The sequence below is a fragment of the Notothenia coriiceps genome, unplaced genomic scaffold (genome assembly GCF_000735185.1).
Source record: "Notothenia coriiceps isolate Sejong01 unplaced genomic scaffold, NC01 NC01_scaffold00000282, whole genome shotgun sequence".
NCBI classification, from domain to species: domain Eukaryota; kingdom Metazoa; phylum Chordata; class Actinopteri; order Perciformes; family Nototheniidae; genus Notothenia; species Notothenia coriiceps.
This window is the reverse complement of record NW_011332983.1, coordinates 49,212-71,648: the sequence shown is the minus strand read 5'-3', so window position 1 is coordinate 71,648 and position 22,437 is coordinate 49,212. Positions and strand designations below refer to the sequence as shown.

General features: G+C 40.4%; 2 protein-coding genes across 5 annotated transcripts in view; one reads left to right on the top strand and one right to left on the bottom strand.

The window, feature by feature from the left end:
* Positions 1 to 12,177: 12,177 nt before the first annotated feature.
* Positions 12,178 to 16,356, bottom strand: LOC104956460 (growth/differentiation factor 11-like). Its single transcript, XM_010783974.1, has 2 exons — positions 16,351 to 16,356; positions 12,178 to 15,521 (listed from the first exon to the last, which is right to left on the bottom strand). The coding sequence occupies exons 1-2, from the start codon at positions 16,354 to 16,356 to the stop codon at positions 15,141 to 15,143; spliced, it is 387 nt and encodes a 128-aa protein (XP_010782276.1). The 3' UTR covers positions 12,178 to 15,140.
* Positions 16,357 to 17,621: 1,265 nt separating this feature from the next.
* The window catches only part of adipor1a (adiponectin receptor 1a), a 9,417-nt gene continuing 4,601 nt past the window's right edge, over positions 17,622 to 22,437 (top strand). Inside the window, exons 1-3 of one of the 4 annotated variants that reach the window (XM_010781097.1) lie at positions 17,622 to 17,719; positions 19,318 to 19,503; positions 19,585 to 19,698. In XM_010781097.1, coding sequence (XP_010779399.1) covers positions 19,357 to 19,503; positions 19,585 to 19,698 — 261 coding nt within the window. In that variant the 5' untranslated portion in view covers positions 17,622 to 17,719; positions 19,318 to 19,356. Of the gene's footprint in view, positions 17,720 to 17,783; positions 17,896 to 19,251; positions 19,504 to 19,584; positions 19,699 to 22,437 lie in introns of those variants that run through there. The other 3 variants (XM_010780894.1, XM_010780964.1, XM_010781032.1) reach the window with 3 other exon arrangements.

Here is a 22,437-nt window from a genome sequence, read left to right as displayed (position 1 = left end):
ACAGGCCAGAGAACACCCTATTGTTCTGCAGGAGAGTTTCAGTAAAGAAAGCAAAGCGAATGAAAGACCTCCTTATAGAATCCCTGCTCCACTTTCTGGCATTGTGCGTTATTCAAACACTCTTTGTAGTGTCAAGGTGATGGGTCGATATACTCATCACGGCAGAAAATCCTGTCAGTCCCGCTTTGTTCGGTTTGACGACGTTCTCCCTCATGCTCAGCTGTACCTTTTTCCTTTAACAAGTTTTAATTATTTCTTCTGCATTCTTGCTGCCCTGTCAGTGGAACACTACATTCCTCTCCTCGAATAAGTGCTGTCTCACTCCAATTGAGCAGGGTAAATGTGAGAGCCAGTGAATGGAGCAGCCTCAATAGGAGAAAATAAACAATTGCATTGGTCCATGGGTGCAGCGGGGGAGAGCGGATGAGAGGAAGGGAGAAAGGCCTCCCTAACGTGCTAAGATTCCCATGGATACTCAGTCCTTTTTCTGTTGAGAGGAGGATCTCGTAAAGTACTTCAACAGTGGATGATTTCTCTTTTCCTTTGACCCTGTTTTTATTTGAGGAGAATAAGGGTGGTATGCGTCAGGGTGATTGTTAGACATAGGGGGGGTCACATGCACACACGTGCGCACTCGTATACACACACACACTACACACACACGTACAATTTGCTCCTCACTTGTCGAGTGCTAAGTTTAAAAACGGAGTCCATTGTTTGGGTGTGAAAGGTTCTTGTTTTAGCTGTTTAACTGAATCAAAAGTTCCTTCAACACAAAGGATTGCACCCTCAGGCCTCCATTATGTGTCATTTTAAGTGAGGAGGGGCGTTCAACTGTTCCTGTTGTTAAAAAAACCAACTTCATATTTTAAACCCACTTTCTTTAACCTTCACACAACGGATTTTTCTCTCATTAGAAATCACATGATGGATGCATTTTACCAGCACCTAAAAGCCTAAAGCACACAATTAAAAAGTTCTATAGGAGTACAAAGAGTTCAAAATATATATATATTATGATGAATTTATCACAGTTTGTCAGTTTGAGCATATAGGCAAAGTCCAATTTGAGGATAGAAATAGCCCAAGCTAGACAATTTATATCAGTGAGAGAGCATTTTTCAGATTTGAGTTGATCGGTGGTTGATGACCTTTTCAAGATGATATCCAGGCATGGTTTCATTAAGTTAACCATTTGACTCAATTGTTCTGGGGGCTCACTTAGATTTGTGTTTACTAGTTTTTAACTTGGTGGTTTATGCCTGAATTCAATCATTTGTTCTTCTTTCACTTTGACTTAGCATTATATTGAGATTCTGGACTTATTATCGTTATTTGTATGATCACTGACTGCTTTCGAGTCATGCAGTGGATGCATTGCATTGTGGAATTGATGGCTGACATTTCTTTATTTGTTCTGAAGACAGATAGTTAATGTTGTCTAGAAGGCAACTCCAAAGAAATTGGGGTGAAAATGCTGAATTTAGCTGATGCTTTTAGCTTACGTTTTTGTTATGCTGGAAATCACATCTAAGAAAGTCAAAACAGGATGCCAGTGTGCAACACATTTCAACTTTGAACATTGCAAGATCATCATAATGAAACTGAGAGCATAAGTGTCTTGTTTTTAGGATAGCCTACTATGTGGGTATGCGGTGAAAGATGCTCAGGCGTGTCCCCTTTTTGCCGTTACAACAACTTTTATACTGCTTCATAAGCTTTACATTTTTGAAGCATGGTTATTATAAATTAGGAGAAAAATTGTTTTGCCCACAGTTAAATGTGTGTTCAGTTTTTTGTTATGTTTAATTGTAATGGGACATTTTACAGCCGGGAACGATATCCTTCCGCCATATCAAAAACACTAAGTTCCACTGACTACATCTTGAGTGAATAAAATTAACAATTAAAATGGGACTTAGATCAACTATCATTTTCACTATGCTACTAAGATTAGATTTTAAAAATATTTTGCCCTTTTGTTTTCCATGTGATTTTAAATGATCTAATCCTGTTTCTTGCATACTTATATCACATTTTCTTGTTTTGCTGTTTGAATCTGATGTATTATTTGCTAATTGAACTTTTCGTGACAAAAACTAGAGGCTTTCAGTCTAAATGTGTCTCTCAGAGTGCAGGTTATCCGTCAGTGCATTTAGTAAACACGGCTTAACTACTCAGAAAGGAGTCATGTTTCATCTGCTGCTGAGAACTTAATGAGCAGCTTTGAGAGAAGACAGGAGAAGCCTGTTGGCCCTGCGGCGGGATCAGGTTTGTGTGGAGGGGAGACTATAATGGCTAAATCATTAAGTAGGGAAATCATTATTGCACTAGCACTGCTGGTAGCTGGTGGCAGGAGCGTGAAAGACCAGGAAACATAAGCTGATACATGGAAGAGGTGGATGATCTGAAAATGCATGTTTGCGATATGACACTGTCCTCCATATATTACATTTCTAAAGTAGGTTTTTCAAGCTGCAAATTGTGTTATATGGCAGTAATTGCATTCTGCAGCTATTAAAGAGGAACTTTTTGCAGTCGTCTTAAAGTAGGAGTGTGTAGGATTTGGGAAATGTATTTACAGAAACCAAAAATATAATATTCTTAAATTATGAATAAATGTGTTTTCTTTTGCTGAATGAGCCCTTTGTATCTACATTGGAGCTATTCGTCTTCCATGGGGTTCACCAATCTTGCGCCATCATGTTCCTCAGTGAAACCAAACTCTGCCTCAACAAGGGCCATTCATGTTTTTAGGTTACCTGAAGCCTTATGAGGTGTTCTGACAGGGAGGGGTAAGCGGAGCAACACTGCAATCTGCATCGTCACTGCTATATGGCACTAAGTCTGATACAATGGGCCTTTGTTAGCCAGATAACATTCACTGATGTCAAAACATGGCCCAAAACATCAGGCTTGATTCTACATGAACCTGCACCGTCTCTGTCCATGCTCCACGTTCTTCTGCCTTAGCTCAAAGCTTGATTAAAACAGCCCATTCATTAGTCATGACATTACAAAAACAAAAGGTCAAACCGACCTGATTCAAGCACAGGGGAAGTAGAACAATTGTAGCCCAGGCTCAAACGTCAGCGTAGAGAATAAAGGTCTACTACATCCCTAACCCACAATAACAATATCTCTTAGCATGCAGTCACATATTCTAATGAAATAGGTTGTCAAGATGAACACTGTTTGTCACTTTTGTGTTTTCATGCATGATGTTTTTCAGCTAAAGATACCATCAGCTCACATTAAAAAAAACATACCTCATTTAGATTAAAATTGAACTGTGACGTATCCCAGAATCCAGACTTTCTGTGTTTCAAATGCCACACATGTGTTAAAAATTCAAGATTGGCCTAATTATCATGTCATTACAATTAACTTTCTAAATCTGGACACTTGTGAGGCATAACAGACTTTTGCTTTGCCACACTAACTTACGGGAGTAGGGTTGTAACAATGACAGCTTTATCACTTTCATTAACAATTTGCATCAATTACAGTCTACAATCCAGTCTTAACATCTGAGCTTCATTAGAGGCATAATGTAAAGTCAATACAATTGCTTTAATTTTCTAGTTGTTTTATGATGCAGAGAATTTGTTAACCCAACACAATAATACCAGGACTTGTTATGAATTGAAACACTTTGGTGTAACCCTAAGAAGCTAGTTGATAGTTTGAGTAATAAATAGTGACATCCTCTTTTTGAAAAGATAATGACAAGGAGAGCATGGACATTTGTAGAGGCTGCAGACTCGACCCTTCAGGTGTTCTGCTGTGACTGGACTGCCCTTGTCTCCCAGGGGAACGTTTTTGGAGCAGATGGCTGCCTCAGTGGGCAGCGTTGAGTGTCAGCTGACAGTAAATGATCTTCTCAGCGAGGGGCCATTGTGTTACGGCTTGTCCTTGTAAAGCGAAGAACAAGGTTGTATGAAACTTTAAACGAAGAATGATGAAAATCATCATGATCTACAAAGCGGGCTGGGATTGGTGGCTGACATTGATCCTCCTCATTACAGCTGAGAAGAGCATCTGCTACCACCGGGCTGATTAGGAGATCAGGAGATGATCTGGTACCGGGGTGATCCCAGAAAGGTGAAAGTCTCAGCTGTGTTCACAATGAGGGACCTGATCTCCAGGGGGAGAGGGGCACGCAGGTCCCCTCTGAAGCCAATCCTCATCTTTATAGTTGTATCTGTGTTTTGAGGGTTGTATTTCTTGGCCCTGTTACCACTAACAGTTTACTTGTCACATCTTTGGTTACGACAAGCTGATTGATCCGCCTACACAACCAAATGTGTCAAGACTATGTCTCACCTCTTGCTATGAGTGAGCCTCTCACTTTGTGTTGACTCAGTGGGGCTTCCCACACAGATTTCATTCTCAGTTTGTTATTAGCTGTGAGGACCTGTTCACATTAGGAGTGTTTTGGGTCAGCAGGTCAGAGGACAGGCTTACCAACACCTGGGGGACAGAGTTCATCGCTCAGAGAGCAATTAGGAGCAGAAAGGCTGAACCCCAACCAATGACAGGCAGGCGTATCACTCCTGGCTGCAATAAGAGGTCATCAGCGAGAACATGCATTCGTTTGTAAGGTGCTCAGAGGTAACATTGTGTGTGGGTCAGAGGGAACTGTGCATGCAGAGCAGGAGCAAGAAAGCATTGTTGATTTTCAGAGAAGATTGTTTGTTTTTTAAAAGAGAAACAAAAAGGGGTGGCTTTAGAGGAAGGGGTGATGAATGTGTTGATGGTGGCATTTTGATAGGGGTAATTTTGACCTGACAGGGCCCAGGCTCCCTCATGAATCAAAATGTGTCAGCCAGGCGCTGGAGATGGAGGGCTGCTCATTGTGGCTCTGACACCCATGTGAGGGGCTGAGGCTGCTGGGGGTCAAGTGTGACACCTCATTAGGACGATGTTGATTTAGTGTGGCCGCAGCGCAACAGACCTCCTCCCATGGGGTATGGAGAGGCGTTTGAGTGAGGGGGTGGGGAGCACCGGGCTCCGGACAGAGAATGGGGGGCTACTGCTCTTCATCCGCAAGGCTGTCATCTGACAGCTTGCAAATCATGCACCTACGCCAACACACCCTGCCCCCTCTTTAAATCTCACCCTGTCTCTAGCTTTTAAGCATGCATTTATTTACCTAAGGCGCTGTGTGTAATTGTTTTTTAGAGATATACATGTGTATCTAATCTAGTTTTGTGTTTTTTAATGTGGGGCCCTCTGGTTTGGTCAGTTTTCCCCCTCACTGAACCCAACACCCCTGACAGAATAATTTCGACCTTTCACCTTTGATCTTTGATCGATTTGAAATTGTTTTCTGTAATGTCAAGATTACTTATGTTCTGATAAGCTGCAGTTGTGCCCCGCAACTCAAGTGCAAATTATTATTTGCCAATTTCAAGAACGGGAGTCGGAAGGTTTAGGAATTGGAGCTTCAATGTTTAAAAGCATGTTTAAAACCTTAGCTGATCCTGTGCGTTATTTTGAGTTTTGAACTTTAGTTTGAAATTGCTATTGAGAGGGAAATATTTACCGAGATTAAACTTTGAAAATAACATTTCGTTTTTGTCTAATACTTGCTAACATGCGAAAGGTAAAGTCAAACTTGAAGTAATAGTTTCATTATTAAACCTTACTTAATTGTTTCATTTTTAAATACAAATAAAACATATGTTTTTATTTACAAAAATGTCTCTGTAAACTCTCTGTTAAGCTTTTCCCGGTTGCTCATTAATACCACAGGGATTGATTTTGAATATTTTTGTACACAAACTCAATGTTGATCTTGAATGAGCTTTTGTAACTGTTTTGGATCATTGATAAGGCTGAGATGGGCTTTGCTGTTATTTTTTCTGAAGCATTAGTCCACACAACAAATCTGTTACTTTTCTGATAATTCAAAAAGTTGAACATTAGGGATTTGATGTCAGGATGCAAAAAGTGTTCGGGACAAATTTAAACTTTGACCTTTAGATGTAGTGCCCCCATCTGGCCAACTTGTCATATTGCATTAGAAATGTACAGGCACAGTTCATGCAAGTCGCAGTTAAAGTTGTATCCCTGATACTTTGTGCAACATTGAGAACTACTGTGGTAAAAAAGACAAATATCAATTAACAATATTCATTTTAATTGTGTTATATGTTTTATGGATAGCTAATATGTCCATTATTTAAATGTCAGCATCCCGCAATGCCTTGCAAATGGTTAAAACTATTATGATTGATCATCTCAATTATTCTTCCATGCTGGCTTTTTATTCAGGTAGCTTGACTGATCCATTCATGTCAACTGATCCTCTGTCCCCTAATTTCTTCTCTGTTATTACATCTCAGTTTCAATTACAGCACAAAGCCACACAATGCTGGACTGTCAGTGTGTCTCATTGGCTCGGAATTCATTGAGAAAATTAATGTCTGTCTTAGTGTCTGCGGCGGCTTGAATTTGATTACTGTGACTCAGAGGCCCTCACCAAATGTCATAGTTTGTCACCGGGCAGTTTCCCCCTCGTTCTGCACCACACAACAAAAGACATTGAGTTACCCTTTATTGCATGAACTCATCATGCATACTTAAATCCAAAATGATGGAAAGCGTTGAACCAAAGGAGTGTCAAAATCAGAAAGTGCCTGAATAATGAATGAAATCACAGCTATGGTCTGTTATCATCCAAATAAAGACAATGGTTTTTGGCCTAAAAATTAAGGATTGTGTGATCGAGGTAATAAATAGCTTTTAAGTTTGAACTAATATTGCCAATAAGCCTGACCTTCTTTAGTCCCATGGTCTCTGAGACGTGTGCGCGCACACACACACACACACACACACACACACACACACACACACACACACACACACACACACACACACACACACACACACACACACACACACACACACACACACCCACACACACACACACACACACACAGTCACACACGCACCCACAAACAAAGGTGCAGAGGGCCATCTGTCTTTTCTGATGGTACAGATCTGGGAAAACAATGAAGGTCTCGTGACATTTCACAGATTTCCCTCTAAACACTTCACACTTCAAACACACAGATCTCTGCTGTTTTCGCTGTTGTATTTGATCAATTAAAATCTTATAAGTTACAGAAACTATATTTGTCACCCACTTATTAATAAATCCCTCTTGCCAAGAATGAATGATTTATGAATGCTGTTATAGCCGATGTCACAGTCCACTTTTGTTGCCTTTGAGATTTTACTCATTAGTCTGAATAATAACTGTCACTAATTCAAGCTGTTCTCGAATGGCTTTTTGAATAGAAAGAGAGGGAGAGAGTGCGAGGGAGAGAGAGGCAGCAATAGAGAGGAGAGAGGCCTGAGAGATTAACTCCAGTGAGCTCACTCTGAGAGGCCCAGGAACGGCTGAATATTGTTCTAGTGGTGGGGAGATGGGGAGCTGGAGGGGGGGCCGAAAGGAAAAAAATCCCTATGCAGCCAGAGAAATGAACTTGATGATCTCAGGGGGGCGGGGGGAGGATCACCATTCCTTGCTCCTGACAATCAAAATTAGATTGGCCAGCACTGTGTCAACACTAGCCTCAGTTAAGGCATGACAGGGGAGGGAGGGAGCGCAACCCCCCCCGTGGGTGTTTGAGAGTTTGCCATGTGAACTATGGAGACCCCACAGTGCCTTTCACTGACTGCTCAGGCCTCAAAGAAATGTACAGCCCCTTTTTATAGGCCAGCACTGTAACCGACAGCATCTCTGCCCCAAGCTCTATATTTTGGCAACTCGTTATTGCTGTTTTTGCTGCCATGTTGCATTAAACCCTCACAATCTGCACAACTGGGACTACAATCTGCGAGGCATGTGAATCAGAACAAACAATATGAACTATAAATGTGAGCAATAGAGCATTAGTTCTGCATTTCTCTTTCACTCATCCTTATAATTTGAACTTTTAGGGTATGCAAAGGCAAATGTATTCAAACAGAACAATTCATACTTTACATGAACAGAAAAAAAAGTCTTTAAAAGAACATTTCTAAAGAAAAATATTTGAGGGAGAAAATGCAAACACATTCATGCTAAATAATAAATGTACCTGATATTTTTGTAGCAATTTATCTTGTATTTAAAGCAAATATGGATATGCAAATATGGAAAAATCAAAATAAAAGCTTCCTAAAATTAGACAAGCAGGCAACAAAGAGAAATTAATTCATGAACGTGTTTGAATAAAAAAAAAAAATTATTAACATGAGATTGTCATATGTCATTTTTCTCAACGTTTCTGTGGAACATTAAAGTGCAGATGTTACAATCACAGTAAATTGTTCCTTTTTTAAATGTTTTTTGTCATTTTCTTGCATGAATCACACTGATGTCTGTGAAGGGGGGGGGGGGGGGGGGGAAACTCACTTGATCAAGGGTTGTGTTTTTGGAGGTTTGATCAGTGACCTGGATTATTTCAGTGTGTCCTGCCCATGAGAGAGGGAGTGCAGCTGTGTCCTCATATAACCTTCTCAATTTTTGTATTATATCATCCCCATAAATGTAATAGGAGAATTAACAGCTTTAACAATACTTTTGAGAGAAATAGCATCTTGATGTTTTTGTAGGTTGTCATTACCTTTGTGTCCCCACCCTACATCTGTAATATTAACTGCACTGCATGTGGTATGCTACAGATTGAAGATGTTGTTCCAAAAACAAGTCAGATTTAGGATTATTACCGGGCTGCAGGACGACAGCGTGGGACAAAAGGTTTTGTTTTTCACTCTCAGGCTGATTCCTGTTGTTGCCAAAAGTTAGATGTCCGACTGACTTTCAAGTAATCACACACTGCTGTGAGGAGCATTCAAAATAAGTGGATGGAATGTGCAGATTGCCGAGTATTGGCAGAGGAAAAGTGGCCTCGTGTTTTCAGTCATCATTAAGATGTTGTACCTGTGCGAAACACGCAGAGAGTTCATTGCTCACATCCTGAATGAAAGATTTTTCTCTTTGATATGGTGTTTCAATTTCATGACCTCTGTGGGTTTTAGTTTGGATAAGTTGTAACATCTAAGGATTATGATTTGTATTAAAAAATAAATCTACTTTACATATGAATATAATTGTAGATACATACAGTAAATACATTCCTTTCTTTTTTAAGACTCATAAAATAAAATCAATAACATATTGGGACTTTTTTATGTTTTTTTGCCATTTCTTCATCATTTCTGTTAAGTCAAAATGGATGGGGCAGCTGTAGACAGACAGGAAATGCAGCAACGGTCTTGATGTCAGATTCAAACCTGGGCCTTTGCGGTAAGGATTTGAATAACTTCTAGGAACAAATTATTTCATTAAACTATAGTCAGTAGACAAATATTCACTGCTCCTGTGCTGTATGTCATGTAATTTCCCTTTAATTATTTTCAGGTATACGATTTCACTCAGATACGATTTCACTCTCTTACTTTGAAACAAATCTGTGTATTCATCACTGTTGTCCATCTATCACGGGTATCAACTGTACTGGTGAATCTTTAATGTTGTTGCATACCCCACAGAATAGAAATTGTAAAACTACAAGAGGATGTACAGATATGAGTATAATTAAGGTCTGACTGTGAGAAAGGAAATCCTCCAGGGTAGGGATGGGCATCCTGTCCCCATGTATACTCTCAGATCTGTGGGACGGCTCAGAGACATGCAGCCCCTCAACAGCATCTACAGCAGTGTCAGCATCAAACCAGATGGTGCGCTGCGAGCACAAAAGAGTGACAGCTGTCATTCACTGAGACCGTGACACTCTGCAGGGAACTCCACCTTCTGATTAACCAGAGTGGAACAAAATGAAAATGGATCAACATTAATAGGATTTCTCAGAGTAAAATGTAATTTTTTTTAAATCACAGTTAAATGTAATTGGATTTTAAGCTGAAGACACAAAACAATACTTGTAACATGTTGTCTGTTGAGTGTTTTGAATAAAAAACATTTAAAAAAAACAAATCAGACATTGTTCAAGAAATAGTTGCTAATGTAACATTAATGTTGTATTTACTACCCCAAAACATGATTTTGTGTCTACTTTGAGAAGGTAGAATAAACGCATAATATATGATTTTTTTAAGAACAACAGAGTGAAACAGAAATTCAATATGCAATGAACCACACGCTTCACTATTATTCCTTGTTGAGGATTTGGATTCTCAATACTTACATCTTGTGTCTCCCCTGTTTTATTGTCATGTGAGATTCTTTCATCCCTGAGTCCCCTCTCTAAACATAGCCGGTCACTGAGCTTGAAAAAAAGGTGTTACTGATGACTGTGTCCAGCAATTTAAGCTATTGAGAGCTGCCCCCAATTCACCTTCTTTCTTAACTTTATGGCTATAATTGCCATAAAACTCTTCCCAAATTCTCCCAGCCCCCGCCAGCCTTTCTTGAAGGCTTTGTAAAATCTTCCATAATTGCCATTGTACTGTACTGTTTTCATCCACAAGTGCCTCCATTGCGTAGTGTGGTCTTTATTTTATGAAGTTGGGTCAGAGTTCATCATGTTAGTAGTCATACAGCTTTGGGTGCAGCATTCAGTCCCTAACACTTCATGTCCAGCTTGTACTCCTTATGTGCCAAAACAATAAAAACATCCATCAATGTCCTCCCTTGTCTATGTAGGGCGGGTATGACTGATGATGTGTACGGCACATTGATGCACTTGAGGGGCAGGGGACTGTGTGAATGTTTGTTTATGTCAAGTGAGGATTTGTCAAAAGGTTTATGTCATTGTTGGCATCAGTCTCCTCGAGTTTGTACTGGGTGGTCTTTGTGTGTTTGCATCCGTAAAGAGCTTCGTTCTCACTCTCATTTGTCCCCTATTGATTCTCTAAATTAGGTTGATGAGAGGCCCTCCTATCAGGTGGCATATTAATTGGGTCAGGCTGGATCTTATATGACATCCAAATAATGGCAACCCGAACCCCAAGACTAAACCTTTGTCCCCTGAACGCTCTCTTTCACCAATTAGCCTCGCGGTGCATCTGGTTGCTGCCACCTCTGCTGCCCGTTAGGCTACTGTTTTCTAAGAATCAGGATGCCACCGGTGTGTGTGTGTGTGTGTGTGTGTGTGTGTGTGTGTGTGTGTGTGTGTGTGTGTGTGTGTGTGTGTGTGTGTGTGTGTGTGTGTGCTTCTGAAGGTGTCAGAGCAACCTGGGGGGAGTTCACATTCTTGAATAAAAACAAATTCATATTTAATTTTCAAAAACTGAAACCATTGATTCACTGTTTGAATTTGACTACTTTAAGGACAACATACTAAATAAATAAGAAAATGAAAGTTTTAAAACATCACCTATGTTGATAGACTATGATTACAGAAAGTATCTGCACAGATATTGAAATATTTATTACACATTTCTAATTTCAAATCTATCGCCACATGAGATGACAATGATGATGTAGCCTATGATGAAATATTGCAATATTATCAGTAATATGACCTGGGCATTATTCTCAAGGAAAATTCCAATCAGTGCTCCCTGGGATGAGAGATCTAATAATAATTGCAATAACTGCTTATTGCCATAGGTGTCGCCAAAGACAGTCGTAACAAAACAGACATATTTGAGATTGTCATAAAGGGAACATACAGTAATGTAATGTGATCATTTTCATACTTGTATTATTTCTACTCCACCCAGTGACTTCCAGGGGTTACTCAACTGGCTTGTTGTATTGTATGCCTTTGTTATTCTATATGACCCTGTTTCTGTTTATTTGATTCTCTTTGCTTTTTAATGACTGTTTTTAAGTGCCATATTTCTTAATGCTCTTAATGTTAAAAAATGTTGTAAAGCATTTTTAATTGCCTGTGGGTTGTGTTGAAAGGTGCTATATAAATAAACTTGCCTTGGGTTACAGCAGGAAAAACAAGTGTGCATAACATTTTAGTTATGACACTTTACAGTGCAGCAGCCATGGAGAGACACAAGTATTAGGCTTACATTTCGTTTTACTGCAGAATATTTTTCCTTTGGTCAATACATTTCTTTTTATCCCATCCCAGTTTCTAAAAGTCTAAGTTGATGTCCTTAAATCTCGTATTTTGTAAGCCCAACACCTTTTAGAAACTCCATTTTGTTCACCAGTCTTCAATTAAAAAAATAAATAAACAGCCAATCCCATAAGCTAAATAAATGATTTATTGTACAAAAGAAAAATGACAGTAAATAAACAACAAAAAGGCAAAAATAACAATTGAACAGTTATTCATATGCACAACCATTAAACTACAAAGTTGGGGTGATTTCTTTTTTTTAAACTACACAATGAACGGAGGAATGACGGGGGAAAGTGAGAAAAACATTAGAAGCGGCGAACCTGTCCAAAATATCATAAATGTCAACATTTGGGAAGGTATTTACATAGAGATTTCTTACTCTCATATATTTATATGAAAACACTCTCACACATACCAGTATACAAACACTAAAATTCAAAATGCAACTTCTCAACGAGCCATAGATGTGGGCACAGCTAATTATTTCTTTTGACCACACATTACCAGAGCCGCTACCATCAGTCACTCCGTCAATAACTCAATCTGAACCTGAGAGCAAGGAGACCCTGTGGTTTTCATCTACATTTTTGGGGGCTTTCTTATAGGTTAAATGTCTGCACAGATTAATTGATGACAAATTTAAAAAAGCAAGGTTTTTAGGAGGCTAGAGTGAGGTAGACAGACTTTGAAATGCATTGTAATTATTATTAATAAATAGATAATTGACCAGTTGAATTATTTCCAACCACTGCCCCTAAACCAGCTTTTTCCTCCCTTTGAAATGTTCTAGCATATTCCTGCGATCACAAAAGTTACAGCACACAACATGTCATCCTCTACTTTGGCTAACAATCCCTGGATACTCCTCCCATTCTTGCATGGGTGCTTTCACTTAAAATACACACAAAGGCAAAAACATGTCTATGCAAGACAGTTAAAACATTGTTTAAGTCAAAAGGACGTAGTCTCTCTAACATGGTAACAAATTAAAGTTTGTGGGCGGGCCATTTCCAGTTAAAGCATTCTATTTTCATTGATCCAGACACTTAAGATACACATGACATATCACCCAAAGTGGGAAAGGAGGCCTTTCAGGCCGCTGGTACGCTACGTCCAGGTTCCAGATTGGATAAAAGTGTGTGAGTGTATGGACAGGCCCCCGCGTCAGACAAAAGTCAGGAAAGCGTGATGGTATCAAAAAGAAGTGATAACCTCTCTAGTTCATGGTTTATCACCAGAAGCTTGAATATTTTTTTTCTTTTTTATGCTATACTGGACAAGCTCTCTTGTGCTTGGTAAAACACAAACAACACTTTACCTCCTCAAGCCATGAACGTTCCATAGTGCAAAATTTATTGTTGGTAAGGTAGAGTGCCCCAAAAAAGGTTTTTGTACCCCTTTTTTTTAATATATACATATATCATTTATATATAATGTCAGAAGGCTCTTCCTTTATCCAACAGCATAGTGCTTTCGTTTACAACAAAAGGATATCTTTGCTTTGACATCCAGGAGACAAAGACAGACTTTTAGCGTTTCTAATCTACTCTGTGTTCAAGCACTAACAATATTTTACGATGATGACAAAACAGTTGAGGTGGAGGCGGGCATTTTAAAATGCAATCAAATGTTTTCTAATCTAAAGTCTGTGGTTGAGTTACATTCTCTTGATTTCCTTGTGTTATGTGGTTTGTTGTGATTTTTAAAAGCTATTATTTCAGAGCACAGTACTAGAGTTAGAGGATTTTGCATTTTTATCTTTTTTGAAACTAGTATTGAGAAAAAGTTAATTAACATCAAGTGTAATGGATGCAAACAAGTATGAGTGTGAAAAGTTCAAGTGATATTTATGTTATCATGTTTCAGCTCAATAGTTCACAGCAGGCTGAACATTACAGTCACTCTGTGTTTTTATTTCAGGATCTTTGCCCTCTGTTTGTCTTATAACTCTCACTCTCAAGCCTCTGCAAGTTATGAAATAGTGCATTTGCATCTCATTCAGGCAAAAGTTGAAGGTGTGACTGGTATTTTCCTTTTGTCACGTATAGAAGAAAGAAAATGTGTCGGGTTCTCGTCATCCCGCGGGATCCTGCTCCTCCTCCTCTCCCAGGCAGTGCCGAATAACTTGAGTGTTCCTCCATTACACTTCTTAGTTTGAGACTTTAATGTGGAAGTAAAACCTAAATAAGTCTTATCTAGTTTGGCAGAATGTCAGAAATAGCTACACTGGCTCCATGTATTCACTTTGAAAGATAGAGATAAAATAGCACAAGCTGTTTTCTCCCTCTTTTCTTTTTCAGTTTTACAAGACTGCAAATAAAAAAGATCAAAGTAACTGTGAAAGGTTTTGTGGACACTCGAGAATGTCACACTGGGGTGTTATACATTAATAGAGGGTATAGGTTTGGTTTCGGATCTCCTTTAACACTTAAATCTCTAGAGCACATTTCTAAACATCTGTAAACAAGATTTTGGATTTATACTAACAGTATTTCTATAGGTAAACCCTCCTCACGTACGTGTGGATTTAGTTCTCTTTGTTAAAGTGAAAGATTGCAAAATAATTCTGATCATGCCCCGTTGTAAACATTTTTCTCATTCTCAAGTAAATGTATCTGTAAAATTAAGTTTCTTCCAAACTCACCTTAGGACTGAAATTAATTTAAAAATATTGTATATGCTTATGTCTCCTGTCAACTCCACCCACTAACCTGGACATTTCACAAAGATGCCGTTAAAAAATCAACTTTGAAAAACCCACAAAACTAACACATACTCTATAACATAGTTGTGTCTCATTTACTGTTTTCGGAAGCTGCTTCGCAAAGACAACCTCTTTAAATCATTCATGATGTATTTCCATCACTCAGTCCTTTGTTGATTCATGTTTAAATAATAATTTTTTTTTCCTTTTTTAAACACCTTGAATCAATTTAATTACTGGAAACATGGAAACCAAGTGGGATGATTTTGTTGCTGAGCAAAAGTGAAATCTGGCTCCGAGGAGTGGGTTCTGGTACCAGGGGAGACTCCGTAAGGGTTTTGGGTGTTTTGAAGCGATGGTGGCTGTACACAAGTGTGTGTCTCCCCTGCAGCCTAAGAGCAGCCACATCTGTCCACCACCATCCCCGGGATTTTGCCGTGAATTATCTGCTGCTTGTCATTGAAGTAGAGCATGTTAATGGGGGACATCTTGGTCGGTGTGCAGCAGGGCCCTGCGGAGCCTCGGGGGTTGGCGTGCTGCACCAGGTGGGTGTGCGGGTATTTCTGCATGAACATGTACTCGCACTGGCCTGAGCAATAGTTGGCTTTGTAGCGTTTGGGGGCAATGATCCAGTCCCAGCCGAAAGCCTCGAAATCCACAGTCAGAGGGTAGCGGCAGCAGCGGGACTCGGTGGAGTGCTCGTCGCAGTCCAGGCCGAGGTTTCTCCGAGAGCGCTTGGTCGTCTCGAGAACCTTCACTTCCAGGAATGGCTGCTGGAATCAGGGGGAGGAGAGGCAGGACAGAGAGAAAGAGGTGGTTATAAGAGAACAACAACACAGCTGATAGCAGTTGAGGAACATTTATTTACTTGACAAGAAGTTACGGATTTTTTTTAACATTCTGGGCAACCCAAATACAAAACATCTACAAGACATAACTACTTAATGCCACTGTTCACCTCATGTATTAAAGTGACATACACTAATTAGCTGTTTTTCAAGCGTTAGATGAGAATATCTGTACACCTCTTATGGCACATTTCCACTGCAGCGGGGCAGCCCCGTTTAAGCGTCCGTAATGGCACATTTCCACTGCAGCGGGGTAGCCCCATTTATGCGTCCCTAATGGCACATTTCCACTGCAGCGGGGTAGCCCCGTTTAAGCGTCCCTAAGCGTCCTCGCTCAGGCCTCGGGCTGCCTCGCTGGCCGTCCGAGGACGTGGCGCATTTCCATTACAGTTTAGGACCTGGGGTAGCTGCCCTGATAGAACCACGATTTTATGGGGCCGGAAAAAGAGGGAAAAAATACCCGCTAGCCGGTGCTATGCTATATGGAAAGGCCACCAAAAAATGGCCTGGCCGCTTGAGGACGATTAAGGATACTTAAACGGGGCTACCCACTGCAGTGGAAATGCGCCATTAGTGTGTTTCAAATAGGGCCTAGAGTTGGGAGGTTATTATCTTAGCTTAGGTAGGAGGAAAGAGCTAGTTTTCCAATGCCCATTTGGCAGTGATTACTGGACGCTCCAAACTTATGTCAAGTCAACTGCGATGTATCAATATATATAGCAATATAACTGCAATCCCCCCCTGCCTGAAACACCTCCATTGGACTCCTTTGTTTACTTCCGCGACATAGTGACATCACAAGGTAGCACTCGTGCTTCTATTGACTAGCGCTCCAACACATTGTGGTGGGCTACATCTCTAAGCGGTTGACCAATCACAACAGAGCCGGCCAGCTATCCAATCAGAGCAGACTGGGCTCTGGTTTCAGACAGAGGGTGAAACAAGGTGCTGCAGCACAGGTAGTATGAGAAAAATAAAGAACTTTTTTGAACATTAAAGCATGAATAGAACATTAATGGTTAAAGTAGTTGAAGTCTTTTTCTTCTTCGAGTCCGTAGCAATCTCAGATGTCGTTCTGCCAGTATCGGGCACAGGCCGCAGCTGATGGGGTAGGTTCTGCCAGGTCTTCTGGACTGCACCGGGGGGCATTGGCACATTCCAGTAGGTGGGACATTGTCTGCACTGATCCACAGCTGCATGTGTCTTCTGTGGTGTAGTTCCACACTTTCATCAGTGCTTTGCACCTCCCCTGTTCCACACGCAGTCTATTAAGTGACTTCCAGGTTGTCCAGCCAAGGTCGTGGCCACTAGCGAGGCTTTCCGTTGGTGTGATTCGTCTGTCCAGCCATTCAAGAGCTTCTGTGTAATTTCTTTGCCATTCATCTTCCCAGATGTTGGTCCTTGCTGCTTGTTTGGTTGTCTGGAGGGGCAGGACTGTCTGCAGAAAACTGGCTCTGGATCGGAGCCTGCGTGGGGGTGCTACGTGGCCATGCAAGGGGTGTCTGATGTCTGTCTCCTGTGTTCTCCGTTCATCTTGAGCGATACCTAGTCGTCTGATGTTCGGGGGAGAGATGCCGGCTAGCGCGGTAGAGGCGAAGGGACAGGCAAGATNTGCACTTTTAATTATACAGGACTGTCTCAGAAAATTAGAATATTGTGATAAAGTTCTTTATTTTCTGTAATGCAATTATGTATGACATTTTTGTTTTTTTAATTGCATTACAGAAAATAAAGAACTTTATCACAATATTCTAATTTTCTGAGACAGTCCTGTATAATTAAAAGTGCATGAATATAAAAAATGGAAGAACACAGGCTACTTCCCCTTCTCTGCTGATTATAATATCCTTCTAAATGCATTTTATATAATAAAGATATATTTTTAACATCATTTCCTTGTTTACATTTTTTTAAATGCATCAACTAAAGTGACTGATTTGCAAAGTATGAAAATATATTAGTTTTTCTGGTTTTTCTACTTCTTCTTCGGGGCTTTTATTTTGGAAAAAAAACGGAGAGGGCTGCGGTTGGTTTTACGGAAGAGCTCTCAACTTCCGGAAAGGATTGTGTTTTCGCATATCGATAAATAATTCACCTTCCTGGTTTGAACATTACCTTGTCAGGTAACTTGTGTACATTGAATTCAATTGCAATAACGGATGTTAGTACAGTAGTCTATCTAGATCAGGGTATATGTTGTGTCGTCGTGAGGACTTTTACCTCGCCGCTGGTTCACGTTTATTCTCGAACCAGTGTCGCCTGCTCGACTGGTTAGCATCCGCTCGGCGCTAGCTTAAAGGTAACGTTAGCAACAATATATAAGCGACCCATGATCTGATACCTTATTCGCGTATCAGGTGGTTTATTAAAATGTCGTTCTGCTCCATGCTTTAAAGTGTTCACAACCGTATACTTATAATGGATCCACGTATGTTGGTCGGTGTTTTGCGGTTGTTTACATTTTGTACTCCATTTTCCGTCTGACGCCGCTAATCACCAGCCGTCTGCCAGGCTATGCTAAACGCTTTGTTTCTATTGACAACCGTGTATCAAATGTCAGTGTTCTGTATTATATATATATATGCAGTATTGTCACTACTACGTCTGTCGAGCGAAATGTGTTCTTGTTGATATTGATCTGAATAAGTTCATCCGGTCCTTTGTTCTGCCGTTGTCTGATCGATGTAACACGGATTTCACATGCGACCCAGATTAAATATCAGCCATTTTATTTCAGGATTTAGATACATGTTTATGTAAGTTAGGGATCTGCAGTATGCTATAATGCAAAAATAACCTTACTGCTTTATAATACTTTGTCATTTACATAAAACAACATCGTGAGTACGTAACACCGTGTCAGTGTTGTATGTTGGGCTATGCAGACTGTATGTGCTGTACTGAATACATCAATATATGCTCACAGACCCCTCACTGTATACAGATTCATTTAGTAATGCTCCAATAAGTGATTTCCGGACCGACCCGTTTATTTAGGCCGAGGCCATGATATAAGATTAATCTTGCAATTACAGATAAGATAAGGACAGACATTTGGATTGCTATGCTATATTGCCTTCCAAAGAAGGGATTGTAAACTCGCACAACCCAAACCCCTAAACTTTTTTTTTCTTGAAAACATAGGCTAATACAGGTCAGACCGTATATTCTTACTGATAAGCATGTATAGGCTATAGGTTGGCCTACAAAAATACTATTGTTTCCCCTTACTTACAACTGATAGTGAAATCCCTTCTCTGCAGCTTAGTACAATTTCAAAAAGGTTGACATGGATGGATATTTCTTAATTATGGTCCAATTATGTATAGGCCACATTTATAACATGCATATCTACGTATTATCTATACAATACTTGTTAAATTGTTCTGTTTAAATGCACTTAAGGACACATTCTGTATATACAAAACATATAGTTAGTTGTATAGCTGTTTCTGTGAACATTCAGAGCACAACACACTGTATACAATTCCTTGTATTTGCATATACTTACTTGGCCATTAATTCTAATTGTGCCTGTGTGTAATTGTGATTTTGTTGGCTTATTTTTTATGTAGTTTTGTTTATTTTGTATGTTTAGCTCCATGTTTTTATTTGAATAGTTTTGACTCACATCTCTTCTTGTATATGTCAACAGTAGCCCGTAAAGCTGATTTTGGTTGTTGTTGCTCAGGAGGAAACTGAAGTGTACCTTCTGAAGCAGAATACAGAGGCTGTGAGTGGGTCATCAGGCAGTCTCCCTATGTCAGGCCGAAACGGGTCTGCAAGTGATGCAGACTGTCGGATCTCTGAGGACTGCCATGTCCCAGATGTGGAGCTGATGGAGCTCGGGCCACTGTTGGAGGAGGGAGGGGGGCGGCCTGCAGCATCGAATGGCGTCCACTCAGAGGTAAGGCTGTTCCACAAAGTTCCCCAGAGAATAGTTGTTATGACTCAATTGCTTCAGTATTCTCCTGTTATTTCATTAAAGGGAGCCACAATGCTTGCTGACGAGGAAGAGGAGGATGATGAGGTCGAAGAAGTCCTGACCTTACCACTTCAGGCCCACCATGCCATGGAGAAGATGGAGGAGTTTGTACATAAGGTATGATGTATTCTTTGTTTAATAAACAATATTCAATGGGTACCGATCAGGGCTCGACATTAAGGGCTGCCCGATGGCCAGGGGCCATCTAGTATTTAGCTCGGGACATGAAGCCTCACCTGCTGGTTGCCCGATCGGGCAATCTATTATACCAGTATCATGCAGCTCGCGGATCCAGTAATGAGTGACCCGACAGTAAAACTAAACATATCTATAAGTAGTTTAGGTAGTTTGAGAGGTGATTAAAATAGCTACGTGTGATATTCTAACCTGAAGTGTGTGTTTTGTCCGCTCACCGCTGCATGTGATCATGCAGAGCTGCGTATCGACTCGTCAGCAGCAGCTGATCTCTCTCTCCAGCCAGATTAGACTTCACTCGCGTTTATGTCCATATCGATCAGATCCAGCTAGTTCTAGCTAATGATACCTAATGATACCTGCTTATTAAAAGACACCGTGACCTAAACAATAAGTGTCGCTATGTAACCGGGTGAGGCCACAAAGTATAGCGCAGCATTATGCATTTGTTTACATGCCTACCGGAACCCCGAGGCATTACCAACAGATCAACGCACAATCAACCCACACAGCACATCTCTTTCTCCACATTAAGTGTTACACATTAGAATGGACTACTCTTGTCTGTCACATACTCTTCTTGTCTGTCACATAAGTGGCGCAACTGAAGCGGTATTGCGCTAAAGGGAAATTNCCAACGGGAACTCTGACGTCGCCATTTTGTATGCTTCGCGGATGCGCTCGGCTCCTCTCGACTGCTGCTCGGGTCTGCTCGGTCAGCTTCTGGATGAGGAGGCATTCCTTCGACCAACTTACAGTAGATAACATTACAAACATTTTTAACAGGGGCCATAATAGCGTAAATAATGTTTGTTTTGGCAGTTATAGCTGCATGTAATGTTTTCTACTTTTTTACATCTGGGAAGGCATTTGCCTTCATCAGATGGAAAGTGTCTTGACAAACAACTTAAGTATTTATTATAGCTATGCAGGGCATGCAAGCGAGCAAACACAAACAAGTGAAATGAAGAATACAATTGAAATTGTAATATTGTGGTGGTTCATCTTATAATTCAGTCTAGAGAATGCACCAGACAGCATCTAAGACCTGCAAAAATCTAAATGTTCTAGGGGGAGGCCCCCCAAACCCTTTGTGCGTCCTTTCGTCCGCGCACATTTTTCAGGGCAATCTCTATTGGGCTCAGGGCCATCTGTAAATTAGCTTAGATGGCCCACAGGGCCATCTCCCAAAATCCTTAATGTCATGCACTGCCGATTCAGGTTACGGCACCAATCCATCAAGATCTCATCAAACCACACTGCCAGTCGAAGGTTTATACTAATGTTTGACACTTTGGAAGGGTTTGCCTATTAGGTCAGAACAAAGTCAGTCAGATGTTTTATTTTTTGAATAAATTGCACAAATCAAATCAAGCACCTTTGATTTTAAAGCTTGGAAATAAACCAACAACAAGTGTTACTGTTATAAATATATAAGTTACCTCTAGTTTCAACAATAGATTCAGCTCAATCGGAAAAACATGATTGTTAAATATTGTTTGGTAAACGTTCCTATGTGGCATAATAAGGCTAATTAAATATCTCATGACATTACGCAATATGTCTCCCCACATTAATATTGCAACAGCAACTTAAAAGGAGCTGAAACTCAACACGCAGTTCATCTCAGAGCTGTATACCAGGTGTTGAACAATCTTCGTGAATACCTGAGGCCCCCTGAAACTTTCATAAAACCAGGACTTAAGACATTAATGTAACTGCAGCTTTCCAAAAACTACATCATTTTTTGTAATATGTTGCTCCTCCTCCTACTTTCTTAATTCTTACTGCTCCTTTCTTTACTTTGGTCATGTTTTATTGTTGTTTAAATGTTTTATTAAATTCTTATTTCTAATATATTGAAAAATATAATTATTAGTTTGTCCCTCTAAAGCACTTGTAGAAATATGACTAGTTCCGCAGAGGTTCATGGGCACGCGGTTGCCGATCTGGGTGAACAGCAACAACCAGGGATTAAGGTATAACTGCTGTGTAGTGAGTCATTAGTGTGTGTGTGTGGGGGGGGTTATTATTCAACGTCAGACACATGTTGTGTGTTGTATAAGACGCATACAAATCTCCGTTGGAGGCCAGTGTCGGCTTACAACAAACAACATATTTGTCCATGAAATACCGTCAGTGGAGTACTTTGTGACCTCAGAGCGTGAACGCTGTGATCAGCTGTTTTAGCGCAGTTCTCCAGTGAAGGGGGGGAGTCTCCCTCCGCAGCCAGTTGGCGTAGTTTTGGCACAATTCCGTTGTACAGACAGACGTTAACAGCAGCCCTGTCTGTGCACACGGAGACCGACTCTGTCGTCCGGTGATCTAACCGCCTTCTGGAAAAGCTTCACAAGTACGTCGGTACGCAAATGCGCTTTGTGACACAAGTGACGGTACGCATTTCAGATTACGCACATAACCNTCCGGTTACTTATGTTGTAGCAGATATGTAAGTAAGCTTTCTTAACGCTAATGTTATAATAGTCAGATTGCTCTGAAGATGGGAGGTCATATTCTATTAATGTTCACGTTCACACAGTCGGTGATTTTTGCCGGCCGTCTTTCCTGCAACGGCAGTCTTTCTGTATTTCCTTTCTCCTGTAATATGACTTGATCGCTTTAAACTCCGCACACTGAGCTCTGATTGGTCAGCAGGCGGTG